Here is a 24,680-nt window from a genome sequence, read left to right as displayed (position 1 = left end):
CTTGGAGTCAGTAAGACCGGCACTAGACAAAAGGTCGGGCATACTTGGCTTGAAAGAGATAATATCCGTCGGAGGTGTTGGAGATCTCAAGTCCTAGGAAGTACCGAAGAGACCCTAAGCTCTTCATCTCAAAGTGGCGGTATAGATGAGCCTGTAGCTCAGAGATACCGGATGCATCATCTCCCGTAATGATCATGTCATCCACATAAAGTAGCAGAATAGTAATTTCAGCTGACCTACGACGAAGGAAGAGAGCAGAATCATGATCGCTGGAAGTAAAGCCAAGCTGGAGCTGAGCAGAGCTAAATTTCAAAAACCAAGCTCGAGGCGCCTCTTTCAAACCATACATGGCATGACGAAGTTTACATACCTTGGAAGACGTAGGAAAGCCAGAAGGAGAAGACATATAGATATCCTCGGATAGATCACCATGCAAGAACGCATTCTTGACATCGAGCTGGTGTAGGGGCCACCGACGAGCGGCAGCAATAGCGATAAGACATCGAACGGAAGTGAGACGAGCAACCGGGGGCAAATGTCTCTTCATAGTCTATACCATACTGTTGGGTGTAGCCTTTGGCTACCAAACGCGCCTTGTAGCACTCGATGGATCCATTATAGTAAGTTTTGATTCGGAATACCCATAATAACTAAAAATCGTTGGTGATAAGTAATTTGTATATTTTCACAGGGAATTTTTATATTCGAAAATCAAGGTGTTAGTAACTATAGAAGGCGGTCAGATATAGTAAGAGATTGTGGTTGTAGACCCTGAGTAGTTATCACAATTATTTATAGGTAAAATTGCTTATAACTCCCTTGTGGTTTCAAAATTCAGCGTAAAATCTCCCTGTACTTTAAAAATTGCATGGTACCCCCTTATACTTTAAAAAACGTTGCATGAAACCCCACCACCATGAAACTTTCCTCGTGTGATAAGAAGATGATTTTCTATCTATATGTTTTGCATGACAGGGGGTTTATGCAATATTTTTTAAAGTATAAGTGAGCGTCATGCAATTTTTTAAAGCAAAATGGGGATTTATGCTGAGTTTCGAAACCACAAAGTGACTTCATGCAACATTTTTTAAAGTATAAGGGGACGTCATGCAATTTTTAAAGTAGATGGGGAATTTACGCCAAGTTTCGAAACCACAAAGGAGTTATAGGCAAATTTGCCTTATTTATACTATTTTTACTAGTGAGTTTCCAGGTCGAATACAGAGATTTTAAGTCATGAATATCGAATCAAGTGTAGATCTTGAGAAAGCGGCAAAAAATGCAATAAAAGGACCAGCTCTGTAGCGGATCCAGATTTCTACTCTTTGAAAAGCAGTAAGTAAAAACGATAAAAACAAGGGAAGACAAGTTGAGCGGAGGCGAGCGGTGAAATGCCATCGATGATAGAATGAACGAGACATGAGCGGATGACACATTATATATGTATATATGTAAGCGGTGGAGAGTGAGGGAGATGTGTTGTTTCTGAACTGTGCGTTACTTAATGGCTAGGTTTTCCTGGATGTAATGAGCGAGCGGTGTAAGTGTATTAAAGGAGGTAGATGCATAATACGGAAGCGGTGGAAGGAGATGATGTAAATATATAAACCAAATTATAAAGAATTCTTATCACTGGAATATACCTTAAGAGATTTACAACAAGACTTCAATGACACTCATAAATGGAATATTATAAGAAAGAAACCCTACTGTCACTAGAAGTTTCTGTGACCTAGTAGACCACCGTCTATGCCCCGTGAATTATCCCAACTTCTGTCTCATTAGTGGCTTTACCCTTCTGTTACCTCTTTTTAATCAAAATTGAATTCAAAACAGTAGTTAAGCAGGTTGACAAGGCTCCCGCATACTTAACTACATTGAACTACATTGAAAACACTTTTGGCAAAAGACAAGGCTTAGATAATTAATCCTTCTCATGCTCTAAACCAGTTAAATGAGATTCTTTAGAAATCCAGGTTTATATAAGTGTGAAGAAAATGTGAAAGAAATAGAGGTAAAAAACTGAATGATATTTCATTATTTACTAACAAAGCTGGAAATATTAGTTCTACAAAGCTGTAATCGAAAGCAGTAAAGCTACACTAAGTAAGCGATAAATTCTTGGCCAAGGGAGAAGGGAAATCCCCACTCCTTTGGTCATTCATGTGGAGAACTCCCTTACAGGGTTGGAGCTCTCGAAGAATAGGAAGACAACTAAAATGCACAAGAAATTAATCGCTAAAATACTCTAATCGAAGTATATTTACATAGAGATATCTGACCCTATTTATAGTAGGTGAAAAAGAACGGTTGCAAGCAGTTACAAGGCAGTTCCAACTGCTAGGCAGTTAAGCGGTTGATGGCGGTTATTTTGTTGAAGCAGTTGCCGGCCATAACTCCTAGGGTGCCCCGCTTCGCTTGTATAGGATGGTAAGGGTTCAAATTTTCCTCGTTTGCCGGAGGGCTGGAGGGCATCAGTGCAGCTAGGCTTGCTTATGCTGGCTGGAAATAGAATGGTTGTACCGCTGTAGTTGGAACACTTAGTCGATATTTACTGTCATTCTGCAGCGGTGGGCGTCTGGGCCGTCGCTTGCAAGCGGGAGAGACTGTCGCTTGCGAGCGATGGAAGCTACCGCTTGCCTCTCTTGCCTTAGTTTTTTTTTTTTGAGTGATATAACTATCGCTTGCAAGTGGAGGTGGTTGCCGCTTGTGGTGTTTGCCTTTAGCTTTTCTGGCACCAAAACACTGTTTAAAAGGGGCAAAATTCGTTAATAATCTCAACAAATGAACTATGGATCATGCCAAGCGATATAGATCAATAAAGTATGCCATTAACAAGTTATTGTGATGGTTTTTATGCAAAAAATTCAAGTAATACACAATTTTGTCAAGCTAAGAATATGTTCATATTTGGAGTTATCAACCCACTTGCAGCCGATAGGTTTCTTGCCAGAGGGAAGATCAACCATATCCCGCGCATGGGTTTTATCCAAAGCCTGCAACTCCTCAAACATAGCATGCCACCACAATGGATCCGTATACGTCTCACGAAAGGACCTGGGCTCATAGTGGGACAAAGTGGCAGAGAAGTAGTGATAATCGAGTAAGTGAGTAGATAGGTGACTAACCCGAGTGGAACGGCGAGGGCTAGGATCAAGGTCTGAGGTCGAAGTAGTGTTATGCTCTGGTAATGGTGATGCATCAGAGTCGAGAGTAGGAGTAGGCTCGGGGATCAACGTCGGTTCAGGAGGAGCAACCAGAACAGAATCAACAGCGGGGGACGGGGCCGTGTCATCGGAAGGAAATAGATGTGGAGAGGACAAGGTCAAGAACGGAGACGAACAATCAAAGGGGACTCGAAAGTGGGACAAGGTAGAGAATTCAGTATTCTCCTAGAATGTGACATGACGAGAAATACGTAGTCTATTGGAAATGGGATCCCAACAACGATAACCCTTATGCTCTAACCCGTATCCCAGGAAGCAACACAGATGCGCGCGAGGTTCCAACTTAGTGCACTCATGGGGAGGGATGAGGAAAAAACTGTCACAACCGAAAGAGTGGAGAAGACTATAATCAGGGGCTCGATTAAATAGTCTTTCAAATGGACTGACATTACCCATGACAAAGGAAGGGACACGATTTATAGTGTGGACAACAGTGAGTGCGGCTTCCCCCGAAAGAGATCCGAACAAGAAGCATATAAGAGAAGGGTGCAGACTGTATCGAGGATATGACGGTGTTTACGTTCGGCGCGACCGTTTTGTGGAGAGGTGTATGGGCAGAAACGTTGGACAATAGTACCCTGATCAGATAGAAAACAAAGAAAGGAATAATTGGTATACTCAAGAGCATTATTTGTGCGGAGAGTTTTTATGGTGGAGGAAAATTGGGTATATATCATTTTTAGCAAAGTCCATATAAATAGATGGAAGTTCAGAACGCTATCGCATAAAGTAAATTCATGTAAAGTGAGAATAGTCATCAATAAAAAGTACAAAATACCGAGAACCATTTATAGACACAGCGGGCGAAGATCTCCAAATATCAGAGTTAACTAATGCAAACGGTGTATCCGCAACGGAAGTACTATGAGGAAATGAAAAGGCAGGTTGTTTTCCCAACGAACAATCCACACAATTAAAAGACTCAAACCTGACAGAACCCAAAAGACCATGATTAATCAAAGACCTGAGTTTATTGGAGGACGCATGACTGAGACAATGATGCCACTGAAGACAGGATGGTGTAGATGTGGTGACAGCCGAGATAGAGGGACGAAGGAGCTGGAGTGACTCAAGTTCAAATAAGCGACCCGTCTTCCGGCCCTTCCCGAGGGTCTGCCCGGTTTGCGCATCATGAACCTGCACACCAGTAGAAGAGAAGATCACTGTGAAACCTTGATCAACTAATTGACCAACGGAAATCAGATTTAAGGTTAATTGGGGAATACAATATGTGTCAGGGAGAGATAAGGACGAGGTGGATGTATGTCCAATATGGGTGACGCGCATATGGGTACCATTTGCGGTAAGGATATGGGGTAGGGATGGTGCGGTGGATGTAGAGGTCATAAGGTGTATATCAGAGGTCATATGATTACTGTAGGCAGAATCAAAATACCAAGGAGAGTTACCTGATGTGGTAGACATGGTTGTATTGAAAGATAGAATCTGTTTAAGAAGAGTCTCCAAATCCTGAATCGTAGGAGGCGCAGGCGCAAACGTGGCAGAGGTTGTGACAAAGGAGGTACTAAATTGAGGAGGTCCACGAATATGCCAAGGCTTGGAGTTACTGTTGCCAGAGCGAGACGGCCTAGTAGGACAATATTGTATAGTATGGCCTAAAACATGACAGTAGTGGGACTTCACCTTGGGGCAATGACCGAAGTCATGATCAGAATACTGACATCGTTTGCAGCGGAGGGAAAGACTATGAGTAGGAGTTCGGGCAGTGATCGCAAGAGCATAATCAAGCAGAAGAGCTTTGGCTACGTGGAGACGAGTTTCTTCAAAAAGAATCTCATTAATAGTTGCATCCAAGGTAGGAAGTGGGTGTCGATGTAGCAAAGAGGCATGGACTGCCTCATACTTTGGACGTAAAGCCATCAAGACCTGAATGAGGCGAAGATGATCAGGACTGATCTCAGCTTGATCTAACCGATGCCAAAGGGGTTGCACTTGCGCAAGGAAGTCGTTGACAAATTGTCCTGGTTCCTGTTTTAGATCATGGAGAGTACTCCATAATTGATAATAATGTGCCAAACCAGTAGCACGGAAGCGGACTGCCAAGAAATCCTACCCTGCCTTGGCAGTTTCAAATTGGACAAGCTGCACATGTATCGCCGGAGTTGAAGTATTGCGCAATCAAGTAAGAATCTGATGGTTCTTACTGTCCTAATCCTCCAATTTTTCAATATAAGATTCAACAACTTTGGCGGTAGGCGCAACTTGTCCTATAGAAACCGGAACAACGGAAGCAACTATATCCTTTGTAACAATCCACCATAATTTCCTTCATATCAGGAAGCTTTTCATCGATTGTGCCCACAAACTGTAACTATCTCTGGATAGGACAACACTTATCGGAATATGAACATCTATCTTTTTCATAAATAAAATTTCAAGTGTAGACAATATCTCAAACCGAAAGCTGAAATGACAGAAACACAGACAAAACCGAATTGAACCCGAAACAGAAAAATCAAACAGATATAGAAAACTGCTCAAACGAAAAAAAAAAATGAGTATACCATCGCGGAGGAAATTAAATTCCGAACACGACGGTGCAAAAATCTCCGGCAACTGCCGCCGCACGCGCCTCCACGCGCCGGCGAGGCGTTCGGCCAGAAATTTCATTATGCGTGTGTGAGGCTCACACGCCGCCATTGACCAAGCTATTCCGGAGTTTGGCCAATCTCGTGGCGGCGAACATGGTGGTGGTGGCGGTGATGATCGACGACGGTCAAAAAGGTGTAATATGAGATATGTGGATTGTTTCGATTTGTTCGGAAAAAATCATAACTCTGATACCATGTTAGAATTAATGGAATAAACTGAATTTCACAAATTATAATTAGAGTACAATATTATATATATACAAGAGATAGTACGAATATATATATATATACAATATATCAATGTATATATCAACAAAAGTTATTAATATTTACAAAATTCCACTACGCTCTTTGAGGAGCACTTAATATATATATATATAAATATTATATCTTATAAATACGAGTTTGTACGGATCTGCCACTTGAAAAGTCTATCTTGCCCCTCATTTTTTCAAAAATGACAATTTAGCCCTTAGCCTACCTTTGTACTGGCTTGAAAAGACGTTTTAGAACCGTCGTCAGCAACAGCCGTCAACCGCCTAAGACGAAACGTTTTGGAACGTCGTCTGGTCGGTTACATCAACCGCATCGCCAAACGCCTCCACCAGTTCCAGAACTCAAATAGCCCAACCGACCAATCCAGAGACCAATCGGTAGACCAAAAGACTCCTTGGCCGCACCCACCAAGCGACCTGTCTATCCGCCTGTGGACCAGCTGACTTGCCTATGCGACCGCAGACCAACCGACCTACTTTATCAGACCGCAGACCATCAGAAATGTCTGTCCGACCTTCTGACCCATCAGACCTGTCTGTCCGAACGCTAACCATCCGACCGAGGACCAACCGACCAGATCAACCGACCGAGGACCTTCCGACTTGCCTATCCGACCGCTAACCAACCGACTTGATCATCCGACCGAGGACCAACCGACCAGACCAACCGACCGAGGACCTTCCAACCTGCCTATCCGACCGCTAACCAACCTACCTGACCATCCGACCAACCGACCTGAGCGCAAATTTTTCTCCTTTTCCACCACCCGACTTCGTGTCTAACTTCCTTTAAGATCCTGCTATCCTTATTTTTATTATTATTATTATTTTTTGTGCGTAACAATTATCAAAGTTGAAATATCCTTGCTATTTTTGACATTTCAAAACTCAAAGAGATGCAGGGTCACCCTTCTTATCTCAGTCTATCTGCCTGCGGACCAGCTGACTTGCCTATCCGATCGCAGACCAGCCGACCTACTTTATCCGACCGCAGACCATGAGACCTGTTTGTCCGACCGCTAACCATCCGACCGAGGACCAACCGACCAAGGACCTTCCGACCCGCCTATCCCACCGCTAACCAACCGACCTGATCATCCGACCGAGGACCTTCCGACCTGCCTATCCGACCGCTAACCAACCTACCTGACCATCCGACCAACCCACCTGACCAACCGACTTAAGCACAAATTTTTCTCCTTTTTCACCCGACTTCATGTCTAACTTCCTTTAAGATCTTGCTATCCTTATTTTTATTTTTATTATTATTTTTTGTGCGTAACAATTATCAGAGTTAAAATATCCTTGCTATTGTTGACATTTCAAAACTCATAAAGAGATGCAGGGTCACCCTTCTTATCTCAATCTATCCGTCTGCGGACTAGCCGACCTACTTTATCCGACCGCAGACCAGCCGACCTACTTTATCCGACCGCAGATCATCAGACCTGTCTGTCCGACCGCTAACCATCCGACCGAGGACCAACCGACCGAGGACCTTCCGACCTGCCTATCCCACCGCTAACCAACCGACTAGACCAACCGACCGAGGACCTTCCGACCTGCCTATCCGACCGCTAACCAACCCACCTGACCATCCGACCAACCGACCTGACCAACCGACCTGAGCGCAAATTTTTCTCCATTTCCACCAGACTTTGTATCTAACTTCCTTTAAGATCCTGCTATCCTTATTTTTATTATTATTATTATTTGTGCGTAACAATTATCAAAGTTGAAATATCCTTGCTATTTTTAACATTTCAAAACTCATAAAGAGATGCAGGGTCACCCTTCTTATCTCAATCTATCCGCCTGCGGACCAACTGACTTGCCTATCCGACCGCAGACTAGCTGACCTACTTTATCCGACCGCAGACCATCAGACCTGTCTGTCTGACCTGCTGAACATCAGACCTGTCTGTCCGACTACTAACCATCCGACCAGACCAACCGATCGAGGACCTTCCGACCTGTCTATCCCACCGCTAACCAACCGACCAGACCAACCGACCGAGGGCCTTCCGACCTGCCTATCCGACAGCTAACCAACCCACCTGACCAACCGACCAGACCAACCGACCGAGGACCAACCGACCTGACCAACCGACTTGAGCGCAAATAATTCGATTGTATTTTTGTTTTACAGTTTATATTTCAAATAAATAATGTTTCACTACATTACAATATAGAATAGTCGCGCGGTATACCGCGCAAGAGCGTGTTCTAGTATATATATAAATAGGGGATTTTGGGAGTGCACCAGTATGATATGAATAACAATTCACAATTCAATGTGGGAATGCGGCAACAACGACGAATACAAGCCAGATTTAGTCAAATATTTCAGGACAAGTTGATGTGACAAACGAGCAAAATGATATGACATAGACAGCATCGGAATTTTTGACAATATTCATATCAACAGTAATTGTTTTTTTTTTTTTTTCAAATATATAAATATATATATTAACAAGATTCACGTTAAATATTCAATTTTTTTATTTTTCCATTTTCAAAATCCATTAACTGACAGAACATAAAAAAAAGTTTCAAATTTCCACAGAAGAGAAGAGGCGAGGGACATAAGAAAAGTCTAAAGTGTCAAACTTCCAAGCTCCCCACTCAGCAGTAATTATAATGTTTGTGATACATGGAATATTAATAAAATTAAGAAGAAAGAAAGAAATAATAGAGAGGGGGGGGGGGGGGTGGTTTAAGAAGTAGTAGTATTTAAGAAGGAGGTGCTCTCAAGTGCGTGCTTACTTGCTTAAATAATTAATCAAGTAATTAATAAATAGCATTAATTAAAATAGCAAGCTAAGGGCCCTCTTCTTCTTTCTTCTTCTTCTTACTTTACATTATATAGAGGATATATGATATTGACATAGATATAGATGTAGATATTGATCTTGATATGAATGATATGATACTCCCATATCCCCAATTGCGGCTTGGCTTCCCTAACATAATAAAATAAAGTAAAATTAAATTACGTTAAGTTCCTCTCCGTGTCCCTCACAGGGTCACATGCGCATGCCCGTAATGAATGAATAATCTTAATTAAATTCTGTTAATCCCATCCAGCAGCAGAGACCAGAGAGAGAGCATAAAGAGATCAGTATTAGTTAGTGTCTATATAAATTCCCCCTTCCCCCACCTTTATTTCCTCCATCCATCCATCCATCCATCCATCCATCTTATCTGTCGTCTTCGTCTTGGTCTTCTTCTTCAACTGCGCCTATTTCCTAACTTATTCCGTTCATCATCGATTAAATTAAACTCGGTCGTCGATCATCTTCCAATCAGACTGTCTGCCTGTCTGTCCCTCTGCTATCTTTCTCAATTGAATTGGTGTCGCTGCTGCATCCATCCTTCCCTCCATCCAGCAAATCAAATCAAATCTCAATCCAATCCTGAATCCACCCATCACCTTAATCTTATTAGGTTGCTTGTTGTTTCATTCGTTTAGGGAGCTTGCTAGCAGGTCTGTTTTTGTAAGAAGACTGACCGACTCTATCCACCCATCCTCTGAGAAATTTAATTAAGTAGTTAGTGATGGAGGCACAGGGTGGTGGTGGTGGTAGTAAGGCTACTGCAAGCTGCAACTACAACCAGCAGCAGCAGCAGCAGGTGCAGGTGCAGAGCGAGGAGGACGAAATGGACCTAAGAAGAGGGCCCTGGACGGTGGAAGAAGATTTCACCCTCGTCAATTACATAGCTCATCACGGAGAAGGTCGCTGGAATTCCCTCGCTCGCTGCGCAGGTACCACTTCCACTGCCATCATTTATCGATATAGCTACCTACCACAATACATACATACATACATACATCTAGCGGAGATCATCATGGCATGGCGTGGCGTCTATATATTCTTTCGTGATTGAATTTATTACATGGATAAGACTTGAGCAGAACGTCCCTTAATTAGCGATCAAAGTCGAGTATTGAGGGGCTAAAGCAAAAAGTAGAGCCTGGGCAAGTTCATGAATCAGCGCGCCGTTAATATAAAGTAATCAATTACACGGGGGTTTAATTAATTTATAGGAATTTGGAATTTATATTCCATGCCATATGTATATGTTATGGGACTAATTATTAACTTTACCAATCTTGTTTAATTTCTTTCTTAATTCAGTCATCTGGATTAATGATGGATTATGAATCAATATTCAATAATATATATATATATATATATGTACATATGGAATGATATGGGTGCATGCCTGCCGGCAGGCCTCAAGAGAACTGGAAAGAGCTGCAGATTGAGGTGGCTTAACTATCTGCGACCCGACGTCCGCCGGGGGAACATCACTCTGGAAGAACAGCTTTTGATTCTCGAGCTCCATTCTCGTTGGGGCAACAGGTGTATATATATATATATATATATATAATCAATTATATGTGGATTGTGTAAGATGAATGATTCAATTAATATTACTGGATTGATTAATCAATTTGCTTGCTTGCGCATGGCACGCAGGTGGTCCAAAATTGCGCAGCACCTGCCCGGCAGAACCGACAATGAAATCAAGAACTACTGGAGAACACGAGTCCAGAAACATGCCAAGCAGCTCAAATGTGACGTGAACAGCAAGCAATTCAAGGATACCATGCGTTATCTCTGGATGCCCAGATTGGTCGAAAGAATCCAAGCTGCTGCCGCTGCATCGTCCTCTTCCAACTCATCCTCGTCCTCGTCCTCGTCCTCCTCCCCCTCCGCCTCTTACAATCTCCACACCACGATCAGTACTGCTCCCGATCAGATCATGTCCCAGCCCCAGCCCCACCCCCACCCGCACCCTAATTTCGCCCCCTACACCACCACCGCCGCCGCCGCTACTACGCCGGAAAATTCGTCAGATTCATTTGGGACGCAGCAGGTCTCAGAGTGCTACAACAATTACCCCACAGTGCTCAATCATCAAGATTATTGCCCCGCGGCCAGCTGCTGCAATCAAGTACTAATTCCCTACGCGGGCGGCGACCAATCTGCAGTATCCGATACTGCAGCAGCAGCCTATTTCAACCAAGGGCTGCAGGATCATCATTTCAATATGGAGCACACCAACCAGTGGATAGACGACGACGGTACTGGAGATCATGATTCCGAAAATCTGTGGAATGTTGATGACATGTGGTTCTTACAACATCAATTCAACACCACCGTCTGACTTAATAAAATTAAATTGATCAACCGCCATAGTTCAATAATCAACACCAACAAATATATGATCGTCGATGGATTCATAGAATTAATTGTACGTGGAGAGCTACTGCCATCCCTGATGATCAGTAATTTTCACACTTTTTTTTTTTTTTTTTTGTCTATGAATGGTCTTCTTCTGATTTTCATGTTTCTACGGGATTTAATTTAACTTGGGTGGTAAAAGAAAAAAAGTTAACTTGGGTGGTTGGGGTGAAAGAAAAGAAAATAGGTAACGCATAGGCCATCTCCAACCCACGCATTCTATTTATACAATTTTAACCTCAAAAATTGAATTGTTACAGTATTTTTACTCTAATCAACAATTCTATTTTTTACTTCAAAAAAAATATTCTTAAAATATTCTATTTTATAAATTATTTTAAATTAAATTTTTATATTTACAATTAATATTATTTTTTTAAAAAAATTCAAAATTAAAAATAAATAAAAGAATTAGCATGCAAATATATATATATTTTTAAAAAAAACAAACAATATAACGTTGTAAAATGGGATTGCTACAGTGTTGCAACGTAGCAAACACCATTTTTGGTGTAAAAAATAGCTATGCATTGGAGTGCAGAAACTCCATTTCTGATGCAATAAACAGGGTTTGAATACATATATACATACATATATATATATATATACATATCACCAATTCCTTGGAATTAGCTATGCATACATAGATATGTTCTTGGCAGCTTCCTTCATTTCTTACAGGAGGATTATTGTGCCTTTTGATCTATTAATTATCAGTGAACAAGGACATATTATATATATATATATGTATGTGTGTGTGTAAAGAGAGGTGCACATATAATTGATGCCACGGTATCTTTACATGAATTATTTGTTAAATGTCTTCTTTTTGGTTGTCATCTATATATTATATTTCAATCTTTTAAGTATCCGAATCATGTTGAATTTTGGAGCCGCCATATGTAGCTTCCAGCCTTCAGAACAGTATTATATGAAATTAAATAAAGCCTCATTATTGTTTAGTTGTAGATCAGCTGCAGAATAAGGAAAAAATGACTTAGGGAACATGAAATAATATATATATATATTTATATGTGTGTGCATTACTTAAAAATTCTTAAAGAGAGAGATATATATATATATATATATATATATTTTAAGCTGGAAGTTCATGCATGTTGTTTGTCTTCTTGTTGTTGTTAAAGAGAAGGAGCTAGGAAAGAAATGAAAAGTTGATTGAGGAGAATTGCGATGAGACTAAATGAGAGAGGTAGAGAATGTAGTGGGTGCTAGTGGACGTGTGCGAGTAGTAAATTATAGTGTTGAATGGATTGCTGCTGCTGCCTTCTTGGTGCCTAATCGGCACAATTAATTAATCAAACTACACTACACTACACTACACTGCTGCACACTTAGAAAGAAAGAAGATGTATTCGATCGCTAATTAATACTAGTATATATATGCATATAAGTTATAACCCCACCCCCCCACCCTGCCCTGCCTTGCATGCACGGTACAACATATGCCCACAATTAGGGCGCGGATCAGCATGGGATCCATGCCCCCACAATTATGTATACTTAATTAGGTGTATTATTACTACATGGACATGATCTATATATCTGTCTTCCCGCAGCTTGTGTTGTTGTGCATGTTGAAATTCGAGAGTTGACATATACATACACATGGTCATTTTCAGGGGAATATATATATATATATTCATGTATGTATGTATGTATGTGTGTATATATCGTTGACACGCATTAATATGTATGTACGTTTGTATGTTATGCTGGATGTGGGAACCAATCCCTAATCTATCCTACCCTACCTCTACCTGACCCCAACCCCTATCTAGCCAATACAAAATATTCAAGCTAATTAATTGACGGCATTAATTCATTCATTTCTAATTTTTAAGTTTAATTGTTACTAAAGGAATTGATTAATTGAATTAAAGCATGCAGTATAAAATGGACGGCATTGTAGTCAAGATTTAGGGTTTGAAAAACGTGGTAAATTGTACCACAGTGGTATACATAATTACTGAGATAGTTTTACTGTACGACAAAAGTAGTAGTAGTAATAATAATTGCTAGAATATTAGCATGAGAATAAAGAGAGGGCGGTGTGGATCCATTGGCCCGTGTACGCTGGGCATACTTATTATCTAGTTATACTTTTATGTCACGGTTTCGAGATCCACCGGGAACAATCAACAGTTTAATTGCAAGGCACGCGTGGAAGCATATGCTATGACAATTTATATATTATACTCTGTGTTTTCAATGCATATATTTATTATGCTGAAGATTAATAATATAATATACTATATATTATACTATAACATGATGTAGAAATATTTATTGTATATTGTATTATCGTATATTATTATTTATTATATATTGTTATATATATATATTAATTGAATTAAATCAACAGTGTAAAAACCAGAGTTGCACCTTGTATATAAACACCTTCACCTTTGTGTTTAACTTCCAATGTGAGATAATAAATAATAATTTAATTAATTATTCCCTTAATCATTCTTATTTATCAGACATTTTCTTAACTTCAAATTACTAATTCAATGAATTAATTTTGATTTTATCAGCTCCTGCCATTTCTATTTATAGATTAATAATTTGAATTTAAATTTAATCTTCCCTCCGTCCCAAATACCATGTATCATTTGTGTTTGGCACGTGAATTTAGGTGGATATTAAGTAATGTAATTGGAGAGAGAAATGATTATTTATTTTTTTATTTGAGTGATGTGATGGGATAAAGTGAAGTGTATATTAATATATGTATATAAATATTATTAAATATTTTTAAATTTGAAAATATTGCAGTGAGTATGAGACAAATAAAAAAAAAAAAATTGTAGAGTGTTTGGAGCGGAGGGAGTATCAATTAAGTTTTAACTATTTAATTTATAATAATTATAATACGTTTGAAAGTATAATATTGGGTATTTGTTGGGACTGGACCAACTCAACACCAGTATGATATTGTCCGCTTTGGGCTGAGCCCGCACGGATTTGTTTTTGGATATTCTCCAAAAGGCTTCATACTAGTATACTAGTGGAGTTCACTTGGGACTTATAAGGTGTCAAATTTTTCTTCGCAACTTCTAATATGGGACTTGAGTTTGCACCCAACAATCCTCCCCTCAAACCAAGACCAACCAATGGACATTCCCTGCCCACTTTGTACCGCCTATAAGGTATTCGCTGCCTGACCACCTCAATCGGGACCGACCCAACACCGCCAGGAGACTTTCAACATAAGGCACATCCACAAATTACGAGGGCGAACCCACCATTACAACCAATGCCCAATGTGAGACGGAAGGTGGCGGGCGGCCAGAGGAATATATGTTCTGGGGGGGCGCGTGGCAGCTGTAGAAGCCATTGCCCATTGCACAACTCAAGTCGAGTGGTTCTAAAAACACAAATCTTCCACTTCTTCATCTCTACACTCAAATCGTGTTCCGTTTGTCTTCTTTTAACACTTAACGTGACGACAAGAATTTTAATATATTGTGTTATATGTGTATATGTGTTTTCAATTTAACAAGTTTAATGTAAAATAACAATGAAAATTTAAGTAAATATCCAATTGACTTGGGTTCAATTTCCTACCCTACCTTTTTTTAATGAATTTATTTGCATATTTTTTTTTGCAAAAGAAATTTTATCATCTAAAATTCAGATTGTCTTCTTACATTATTTCGTTAAAAATCGGTCTGTTTGTTCATTTTTTATTATCTGTTAATCATCTTTTTTTTCTCTAGAAGATCATAGAGCACTTTTGCCCTCAATTTCTTTGACTTTCTAAAGGTTTTGAAAGACAAACATTGGGAAAAAACTCACGCGGCTTCTTTTACCGATGCTCTTAAAGTTTTTCTGTTGGTAGACTTTGGGAAGGAACATTGTTGTTGTCAAGTCCCTAATGACTAGTAAAAGTATCTTTTGGAATATATTTTCTGTGGTGAAATTTAGAGAATAGAGACAACTCTTTTTGAAAAAAATATCTCATATCAATAAATTGAAAGAAATTTAATTTACGATATGATTGAATGCTTTCCGATCTCCTTGCATTTTGGGGAAGGGGCAAGGGGGTACTTCTTTACAATATGGTTTGGCAAAGGCTGTTGGCATTGCGAATTCTCAAGTATTTTGAGAGCATCATAATAAGCTCTTGAAATCATTTTATCTAGTGCATTCAGATCTATTAGAGGATTCATTAACATATTTTTTAATTGTCTTAAAAGTTTATCTGCTGTTTTTTTAAGAACTTGTTGAAACATTTCTTTAACAGGACGTTCTTTTTCAATTGGAATAATATGAATATCATATTCGCTGACATGTTCGTTTCTGACTATTATAGAGTTCGGGGCAAAATCAAAAAGAAAAAAGAAAGAGCCCTTAAGTATATATTTTTTATTGTAAAAATTTAAATTTAAATTTAATAATAAAATTATTTTTTATATATCAAAAGATTAAAATAAAAAAAGTATGTTTATTAATATTTTTAGTTTGAAATATATTTTTTATACTAAATACAATAACCATATTAATAATATAAAAAATAATATTATTAAATTATTGATTTTTTTTGTCCATTGATAGAATGTATTATATATATTATGTGAGCACACATGCATATATTGCATTTTATGATAATATTAATGTTAATGTGTGTCAAAAATTTATTAAATAAAACCACTTAAATAGCTTATTTTGTGTTATGTGATATTTTTTGTGTATTTTGAAAATAATAAATATTTTAAATTAAAAAATTATTTAATTTGAATAAATAATAAAAATATAGATCAAATAGAAAAAACTTAAAGAGTACATTTGTTTACTATTATAAAATACACCATTTTTTAAAATAAATAAATATAATATACCATGTACATACACAAATTTCATATCTTACAATAAAAGCACCAAAAACAATAAATATTAAACACCCTAGAAACACAAATAAATACATAATTAATAAATTAGTTAAAAATAAATAAATAAATAAATATATATATATATATATATATATATATATATATATATATATATATATATATATGACAATTGGGGGCACTTGGGCCTCTTTTGGAGATGAGCTCCGGGCAAAGCTTCTATGGGCGGACCTGTACTATTGGATGCTACGTGATGCATAAAAATCGCACGCTATAAATATTAATATTAAAATCAATTTTTGACCGATTTGATTTATTTTATATTATTTTCATATTTATTATTTATTTTTTATATGTTAGTGAAAAAAAACAAAATTGGTAAAATTTGAAGAAAAATAGAATAAAAGTAATAAAAATTATTTAAAAGACCCAAAAACTCATTTATTGCAAAATTAGAGTACAAATGAAAGAAAACAAATTGAAGGGGGCACCACTTTGGAGATAAGAAGAAAGAACAACAAAACAAAGTGTTCAACATTCTCAAGGAGAAATAGGGTAAGAAATGACTTGGTATGAATTTATAAAATTAGATTTTCTTATTTATAGTATTTATTTTATTGCTAAATATTTTAGTGGTTCCAAAATTTAATATTCTATAATCCTTAGTTTAGTGGAGTGGTTATATATTTCAATTGTTATAAAGATTAACTAGTGTTGGTTTGTATAAATGGTTAAAATAATATTAAAAAAATAATTAATTACATTCAAATATTTTGTATAAAGATACAAATATTGTTAAAATTAATCAACAATTAATAGTAAGTTTACTATGTGACAATTTGTTTTATTATCTCCATGAAGATATAGTTAGTACTATACATATGTAAACATAATTCATAAATGTGTCAATTATATATTTATACGTGCAAAATATATCTGATTTTGTAAATTTTTAAAATAGAATAGTTGACAATTTTAAATTCATACTTACGGTATTGTCTTTTATTGTCAAATTAGCACCATACCCATATTAAATTTTTTTATATAAAATATAAATAAAAAAATTGCGATGTATTTATAGTTATATAAACATACAATTTTTATAAAATTAGTTTCACTTCAAATATTTTGAACATCAATATGGTTCATTCGTCCAATAATACGGAAAACTTAATATTCATATAAAAATTGAAAATTAAATTTTTAAATTGAAAAAATTAATTATAAAGTAACTATATTGTGCTATAATTATATAACAATAACATACCATCTTTGTAAAATTAGTTTCACTTCAGATATTTTGAACATCAATATGGTCAATTTATCTAGTAATAGATAAAATTTAATATTCATATAAAAAATAAAAAAAAATTATAATTATAAGTTAAAAAAATAATTATAAAGTAAGTATATACCGTAGGATAATTATGTAACAATTTTTAATATAATTATTATATATGACATAATTAAATTATTTATACACATCAGAACAACTACTTAAATAAAATAGAGAATTTGTTTTAAAAACTTATTTTTAGTATTTTTTTTTTTATAAAAAATTGTGGATAATTTATCTTAATTTTGAATTGCAAATTTAATAAATAAGCAAAAAGTAATTTAATTCAATAAATAGTATCACTGAAATATCAACTACAATTATTCATACTTATTTTTTAAAATAAAATTAGACATTAACTTATAAATAAAAATATTATATTAAAGAAAATTATTTAAAATTTATAAAATTGACTAAACTTAGTTTAAAATTATTCAAATATATATTAATTGAATATAATATACATGATAGATAAGAATTAACAATAAATTTACATAGTAAATACAAATCAATAAAATAATATTTCATTGGTCTCGCCACAGATGACTCATTTTCGTTTTTTTTTTGTCCGTTCCACAAAATATGACATTTTTCTATTTTTAATAAATTTATCGATCTTAAATACATTTAAAAAATATAAATAAATTTAATTAAATTTTTAATATTTTACACATATGACCTACTCAAAACCTTTTATTTATGTCTCCTTAATTAACAAATATTTTATTTACCTTTAAAACTCTCAATTTTTTTACAAAACTAATTTAGGTTAATGATAAATAAATAAATAAATTTTTTTGTTTGTATTAATAAAATGTATTCTCTAACATATAATATTTAAAATATTCAAACACATATTAAAAAAAAACTTTAATAATTAAATAATAATAGTATTTACTATTTAAATAACTAATTTATACTACATAAATTCTCATGTCCAAACAAAATGTTTCATCTTTGTCGGGACGAATGAAATATATTTTAGTACTTGTTGAATTCAATATCTTTTGGAAAGCGATAAAGTTAAAAAAAATTCATGAAAAAAAAGTTAATATAAGAATAGAAAATGAGATTTAAATAATTTAGAAATTATCAATTATAAATATTATTAAGTTTATAAAAAAAAATGTAAAATAAATAAGATCTTGCAAAATATAAATAAATATCATATTAAATTATTTATACACTATAAAAAAGTATAAAAATAAATTCGTGATTAAATATCTTCTCCAAAATGGTAAAATAAAAAAAAGGAAAATTTTTATATAAGAATGATGAAACTAATTGAAAAAGAAAAATCATATAATAATGATACAATATGATTTGAATGCTTAAGGTTTTGACACCAAAAAATATATACAGATCAAATAAAAATAATTATAAAAATATAATCTATAGAACTAATTATGTTTTTTTAAACTTAAAAAAAATCGAAATTATAAACCTACATTCCTTCTGCATCTTCATCTTTGTCTTTTTCTTAAATCAAAATAAATATAAAATTAAATTCATTAAAGAATATGAAAAAAAAAAAAAGATGAAAATATGAGTTTCAACCAAATAAAAAGTAAATTAAAAAAAAAAAACTTTATAAAATTTTAAAAGTGTATATATATCAACTAATACTATAAAAGAAACTATAAAAAAATATATAAATTTTAAAAACTGTAAATACCCCACTATAATATGATACAAACTGTAAAAAATAAAAAAATCTCAAAAATCTCATAATTAAATAATCAGACACTGATCTCAAATACATAATATATAGATACTTAAATTAAATTGAGTATCTCTAATTGCATTTTTAACTTAGTTCAAATAGCAACTTAGAGCAAACACTTTTACCAAATTACAAAATAAATTTTAAACAAATTCAATAGTTAATTGTTGAAATGAGTTAGGATCTTCTAGCTCACAGTACAGTTAGACTAATAAATATTTTTTTGGTAATATCACAAATGTTGTAGTTTAATTTGAAAAGCAATTAACTTGTGATTTTTGAATAAATAATGAAGAATAATTATTAGGTGAGTGTCCGTGGTTATAACTAATGAAATTAAATATTTATCAATGATTTACTATTCAAATTGTGTGGAAAGTTATTTTATTGAATTTATTTTTTAGTTGTAGGATATTTTTTTCATAAATTTTTAATTTGGTATTTTTATTTAAAATCCCCTATTATATTATATCTATAAATATGAAAGAATAAAAAATAAAATTATACTATGTTATTTTTAATTATGTGCTGAATAAAAAATTTCAGCACATATGCCTGAATACTTGAAATTAATTATTTTAATTTAAATAATTAATTATATATCATCAATTTGTAAGTGTTCAGCATGAGTGCTGATGATTTTCATTCAGCATCCAATCCAATCCCCTCTCTCTATTTAATTAAAATAGACTCAACTGTATTTCCTAACTAAAATCAAGATGATTGAACCAATTGCGGTCTAAATGACAATATTTCCAATTCAACTATTAATGAATTTCATCAGCTTTTTTTTAACCCGCAAAAATATTCAACAGTTTTCATTATCAAAATCTTTCATCAAAACCTCATTTCAATTCATTCAAAAAAATCTCTCAACCGTGGTCAAAATGTTTGAAACAAAATTTCAATTAAGCAAATTGGCATAGCAACTAATCACGAAAATTTTACAACGTCAAGTGCATAAAAACCCATAGACACATAAGCAATGGCCTTTCATTTCAATGAAAACAAGGCTAAGTTAGTATTTCTATAAACCTCACAAAGATTAAGACTTTTAACATTATACACTAAAACCAAATAAATTCAAATGGTTAAAATAACTAGGGTTCAGGGAGATCTTGTCGTTGATGACTCAATCAACACGATACCGTGAAGATCTAAGCATGATTTGACTTTTACTTTAGTTTTTTCATCAATTGCTGACTGAAAAAGTTCAAATTTACAATTCAACAAGTGAAAATATCAATTAAAAGAAACATAGTATTTGTGTATTTCCACCTACTATGTGTATAAATAATTAAATTAACATGCTTAAAAAAGTTGATATCGTATAATTGCTAATCTTGGAATTTCGAACTACTAGATTTTGTCAGTAGTTCACTACCATTAGTATATTGCACCTTTGCAGTAAATGTTTTAGATTTATCTACACTACCATTTTGCACGCGCAAGATTCTTACTCTTAATTTATCAATATCATAGAGTTTATATAAATTGGGTTTGTTTGATAGATTTGAAATTGATTTAAAATAAAATATTAATTTGATTTTTTTTTTAAAAAAAATATTTAAATGTGCTATTTTTTTTTTTTTAAAAAGTAATATATTTTAATTAAAAATTATATGAAATGAATAATAATATAATTTCAAATTAAAATCATACCAAACATAGTCAGTCGACTCAAATTTTGTTCCAAACCAGGTAACATATATAATGTAAATTTCTAAAAGTATTACAACTTATTTAATGTGTGAAGTTTAATGCGCAAGTGCTAGTCAAACCATTGTAGATCAAGAGGTGGCACATCCTCGTTTGAGAGTTGGGTGCCCAACCCAATTCTTAAAACCACGACTAACCAAAGAAGATATGTATTAAAATTTATTTTTAACTTTGTTCCAAAATTTTCTTAACAATTATCTAATCTAATTTTAATTATAAAATTAAATTCTTATGTATCACAAACTAGGTTCGGAAGTCCACTTCCACACCAGCCAGTCATATCTGGGACACATATAATTCATTTATTGTTTATATGATTAGTATAATTTTTATTTTTTAAAATTTATTATTATATTGTTCATTGATAATATTTTAAAAAAATAAATAAATATTTGTTCACATAACCTATCATTTATTTTTGCTCAAGATCTTAAAAAATTCAAGATGGTCCTGCTTGTTATGCCAAATGAATCCGTATTAAGGTCGCGGAAATGGCAGATCATTGGAAGGTGGGCAGATTTATGAAAACCATGCCCAGTGAAGCAAAAAGAAAGGCCCGTGACTTTGAGAGATTTGAAAGACAAGTGCAATGCTTTGGAGGAAAAATGGTAAGGTCCAGTCCGACTTGAAGAGAATTTGATCCAAGAAATGATAATCGCCCAAGAGAAGTAAGAAGAAAGCTCAAGAATAACTTAGAATTGGATAAAAATATGGATGAATTTATAAAAATATGAATGAACTAAAGTGAAAAGAGAGCAGACAACAACTTTGTTGGAATGAGCAATTTTGAAACTACCTTACCTTTTTTTCTGAAACTACCTTACCTTTTGTTCATATATCATCTTACACAAGACTAGTCCAAAGACTTTAGTCAGCCAAAAATTTCACATTTTTTTAACAATATTTACTAATTTCGCATCTTTGTATAGTTTAAAGCATGTTTTGTTTTCTCTTCTAAATACCAAAGTATGAATACTACAAATTCATTAATCAAACTATCCGCGATAGACCCAGTCGGTGTTTTCTTCTTTTAGTTCTTTTTCAAACTTATTTTCACTTCATAAATAAAAGATGGAAGGATTAGCAAAAACAACGTACAACATCACACTGATTTCTGAATTACAAATACAAATCCACACACACACACACATATATATATATATAATTGCTATGGTAAAGCCAGAAAATGTTGTCAACACTGGTTTTTAATCCACACATTCATTACTGGCAGGCAACACTGCATAATCTTATGCATAATGATTCATTATTCTATACAAAATCCCCAAGACCCTGAAACGAAAATACATATAAACACACGTAACCACAAGAAAAATTGATAATGCGGACTAGTTACGGTCCCATTCCCATTCCAATTCCAATTCCAATTCCAATTCCAATTCCAATTCCAATTCCCATTCTCATTCTCATTCTCATTCTCATTCTCATTCCCATTCCCATTCCCATTCCCATTCCCATTATGATGTGATCTCTATGTTCAAGTTGTAAGTACTCACCTGAATCTACGACTCATTGAGAAACACTGCACTGTGTCCATTAGCTTTCAGGAATTTCTTCAACAAAAGGACAACAATGGCAATTGTGAGCCCAAAAGCTGCCCATGTCAGCAAACGATCGTCAGCCTGTCTGGGAACCACCCTTGCCACAAGCCTCTGCTGCTCACTTGTTGGTACATCCGGAACCGAATTTGATGCCTGGGGATCACGGGTACTTGGAGGGGTCTCTGTAGGCTCTTCAGCAATTGCTGCTGCATCTTCAGATGGATTAGTAATGCTTTCAGTGACTTCATTTTGTGGTTGGGATAGACTTTCATTCCCGTCATCTCCAGTCAGTACTTCTGATCCTTCCTTGCCTTGAGGTACCGGAGGTGCTTTGCTTAGCATGTATTCATGAATCTAAGCGACCAAACACGCTAGTTTAAAGTCATGTATGTCATACAGACTAGAGATTAAAACAGTAGGACTCAACCTACTTCATCAATCAACGTTTGGCGCTCAGGGGATCCATATTTTGGGGGGGCTTCACGGGATTTGATTGCAAGGGCCCGCCTCTCTTCTTTTGTGTAATCCAATGATCCAAGTGCACCATTTGGGCTTGTAGGCATAAATGCAATTAATGCTGTCAAAGCAGTCCGAACTGCAAAAATAACCATACAACAGAATTCATTACTCTCTAACAAATTGCTTTTTTATCATGTCATGCTACTAGCCTGATTAAATATTAGCATAGAAAGGATCTCCCAAAACAATGCACCGCTCCAAGATGGCTGCCAGTGCTCAGGATGATGATTTGAAATGCTCAAGCATATCTTGGTTTGGGTCTCAAATCGACCATTAGGCTGTTATACAATAAAATAAAAGATCAAAGTACTATCAAGAAGTTTGTGCACATACAAAAATGTCCAATTGATTCTGGTGAGATACTCTAGAAGATTGAGGCTATACCGTCAGCAACATAAACGAAGGTGGCTTAAATGGATATTCAGCAGGCAACTGAATTCTTCCATGATATATTCCTCCCTCAAACTCTGAATCTTTCGGTCCTCTTATCGCAAATTGCCATTCAAATATATTCTCCTGGCATACAGTTCAATCAATCTCCTCAGGTCAAGAGAAAACAATTGCGTCAACTATGAACAAAAGTTCAATACATCCATCCTATGTCACGGGTAAGGATTTACGAACCAGAAACAGTTTCTTTCTTCCCTAAACGGATGCATGTTTCAGAAGGTACAAATAAATTTTAGACAAAATTAAAAATTGAAACAAATTCAAAATTACGCAGCAACCTGAAAACAGCCGAAGCCAAAAATTATATATATATATATATATATTATTTATAAACCACTGTTTCTTAAAAAAAATAAAGAAAAAAAAAAAGAAAAAGAAAAAAAAAACAAGGTGAATTCGTCTAACCTACAGTATAAAATCATCATGTTGTAAACCGAAAATGATAAGAGCGCAATTCAATTATCGCTCACAAATCAACTCTGCGAATCGATTGTAAACTAAATCAATCAAATGGAAATTCGAATCAGACAATCAGAGATCTCATAAATCCAGATCCAACCAATCTCAAAATATTCCAGTAAAGCCTAAAAAGGCGTAAATAATTCAAACCTCGAGAGGAAGGCTCATGAAATCATCAGAAGGATTCGCCTGCATCTCTTTGACCTCCTGCAAAATCCTCTTCACCGCGGGATTCTTTCTATTGTACTTGTCCTCCGCCATGTCTTCACAACACCGAACCTCCCCGGAAGATCGCACCGCACCAACAAAAACAGAGTCGGTTGATGAAATGATAAAAGAGGGATTCAATTCAACATCCCCACATCTACATCCACAATAATAATAATAATAATAATAATAATAATAACACGTCATTAGGGGGGGTTCAGGTTGACGTGTCTGCAGCCAATTGGCTATTCCCTCACCACCCAGCGGTTCATTCGGATGTCAATAAATTTACAGTGATAACCGAAGACGCGCTTACGTTTATATCAAACTCGTTTTCAGAAAATAAAATAAGCGTGTTTCATAACAAGCTAGCATGCATGAAACAAAACCAATCATACATTACAAACTCCTGTCTCGTGGTTTTATCATGGGGTGTCAATTCGTATTTTTGGGTCGTGTTCGTGTCGGATT

General features: G+C 35.0%; 2 protein-coding genes across 2 annotated transcripts; one reads left to right on the top strand and one right to left on the bottom strand.

Moving 5' to 3' along the window:
• Positions 1-9,195: 9,195 nt before the first annotated feature.
• On the top strand, positions 9,196-11,557 carry LOC127266438 (transcription factor MYB108-like). The gene is made up of 3 exons (XM_051296687.1): positions 9,196-9,880; positions 10,352-10,481; positions 10,599-11,557. Exons 1-3 carry the CDS (start codon positions 9,673-9,675, stop codon positions 11,287-11,289), a joined length of 1,029 nt encoding a protein of 342 aa, XP_051152644.1. The 5' UTR covers positions 9,196-9,672; the 3' UTR covers positions 11,290-11,557.
• A 10,657-nt stretch (positions 11,558-22,214) lies between these two features.
• On the bottom strand, positions 22,215-24,356 carry LOC127266543 (ubiquitin-conjugating enzyme E2 32). Its single transcript, XM_051296810.1, has 5 exons — positions 24,153-24,356; positions 23,478-23,609; positions 23,287-23,371; positions 23,006-23,169; positions 22,215-22,928 (listed from the first exon to the last, which is right to left on the bottom strand). Exons 1-5 carry the CDS (start codon positions 24,261-24,263, stop codon positions 22,536-22,538), a joined length of 885 nt encoding a protein of 294 aa, XP_051152767.1. The 5' UTR covers positions 24,264-24,356; the 3' UTR covers positions 22,215-22,535.
• Positions 24,357-24,680: the final 324 nt, after the last annotated feature.

Source organism: Andrographis paniculata, unplaced genomic scaffold (genome assembly GCF_009805555.1).
Source record: "Andrographis paniculata isolate CXL003 unplaced genomic scaffold, ASM980555v1 Contig76END, whole genome shotgun sequence".
NCBI lineage: Eukaryota > Viridiplantae > Streptophyta > Magnoliopsida > Lamiales > Acanthaceae > Andrographis > Andrographis paniculata.
Note: the sequence above shows the minus strand (reverse complement) of the source record. Positions and strands in the feature narration are given on the sequence as shown.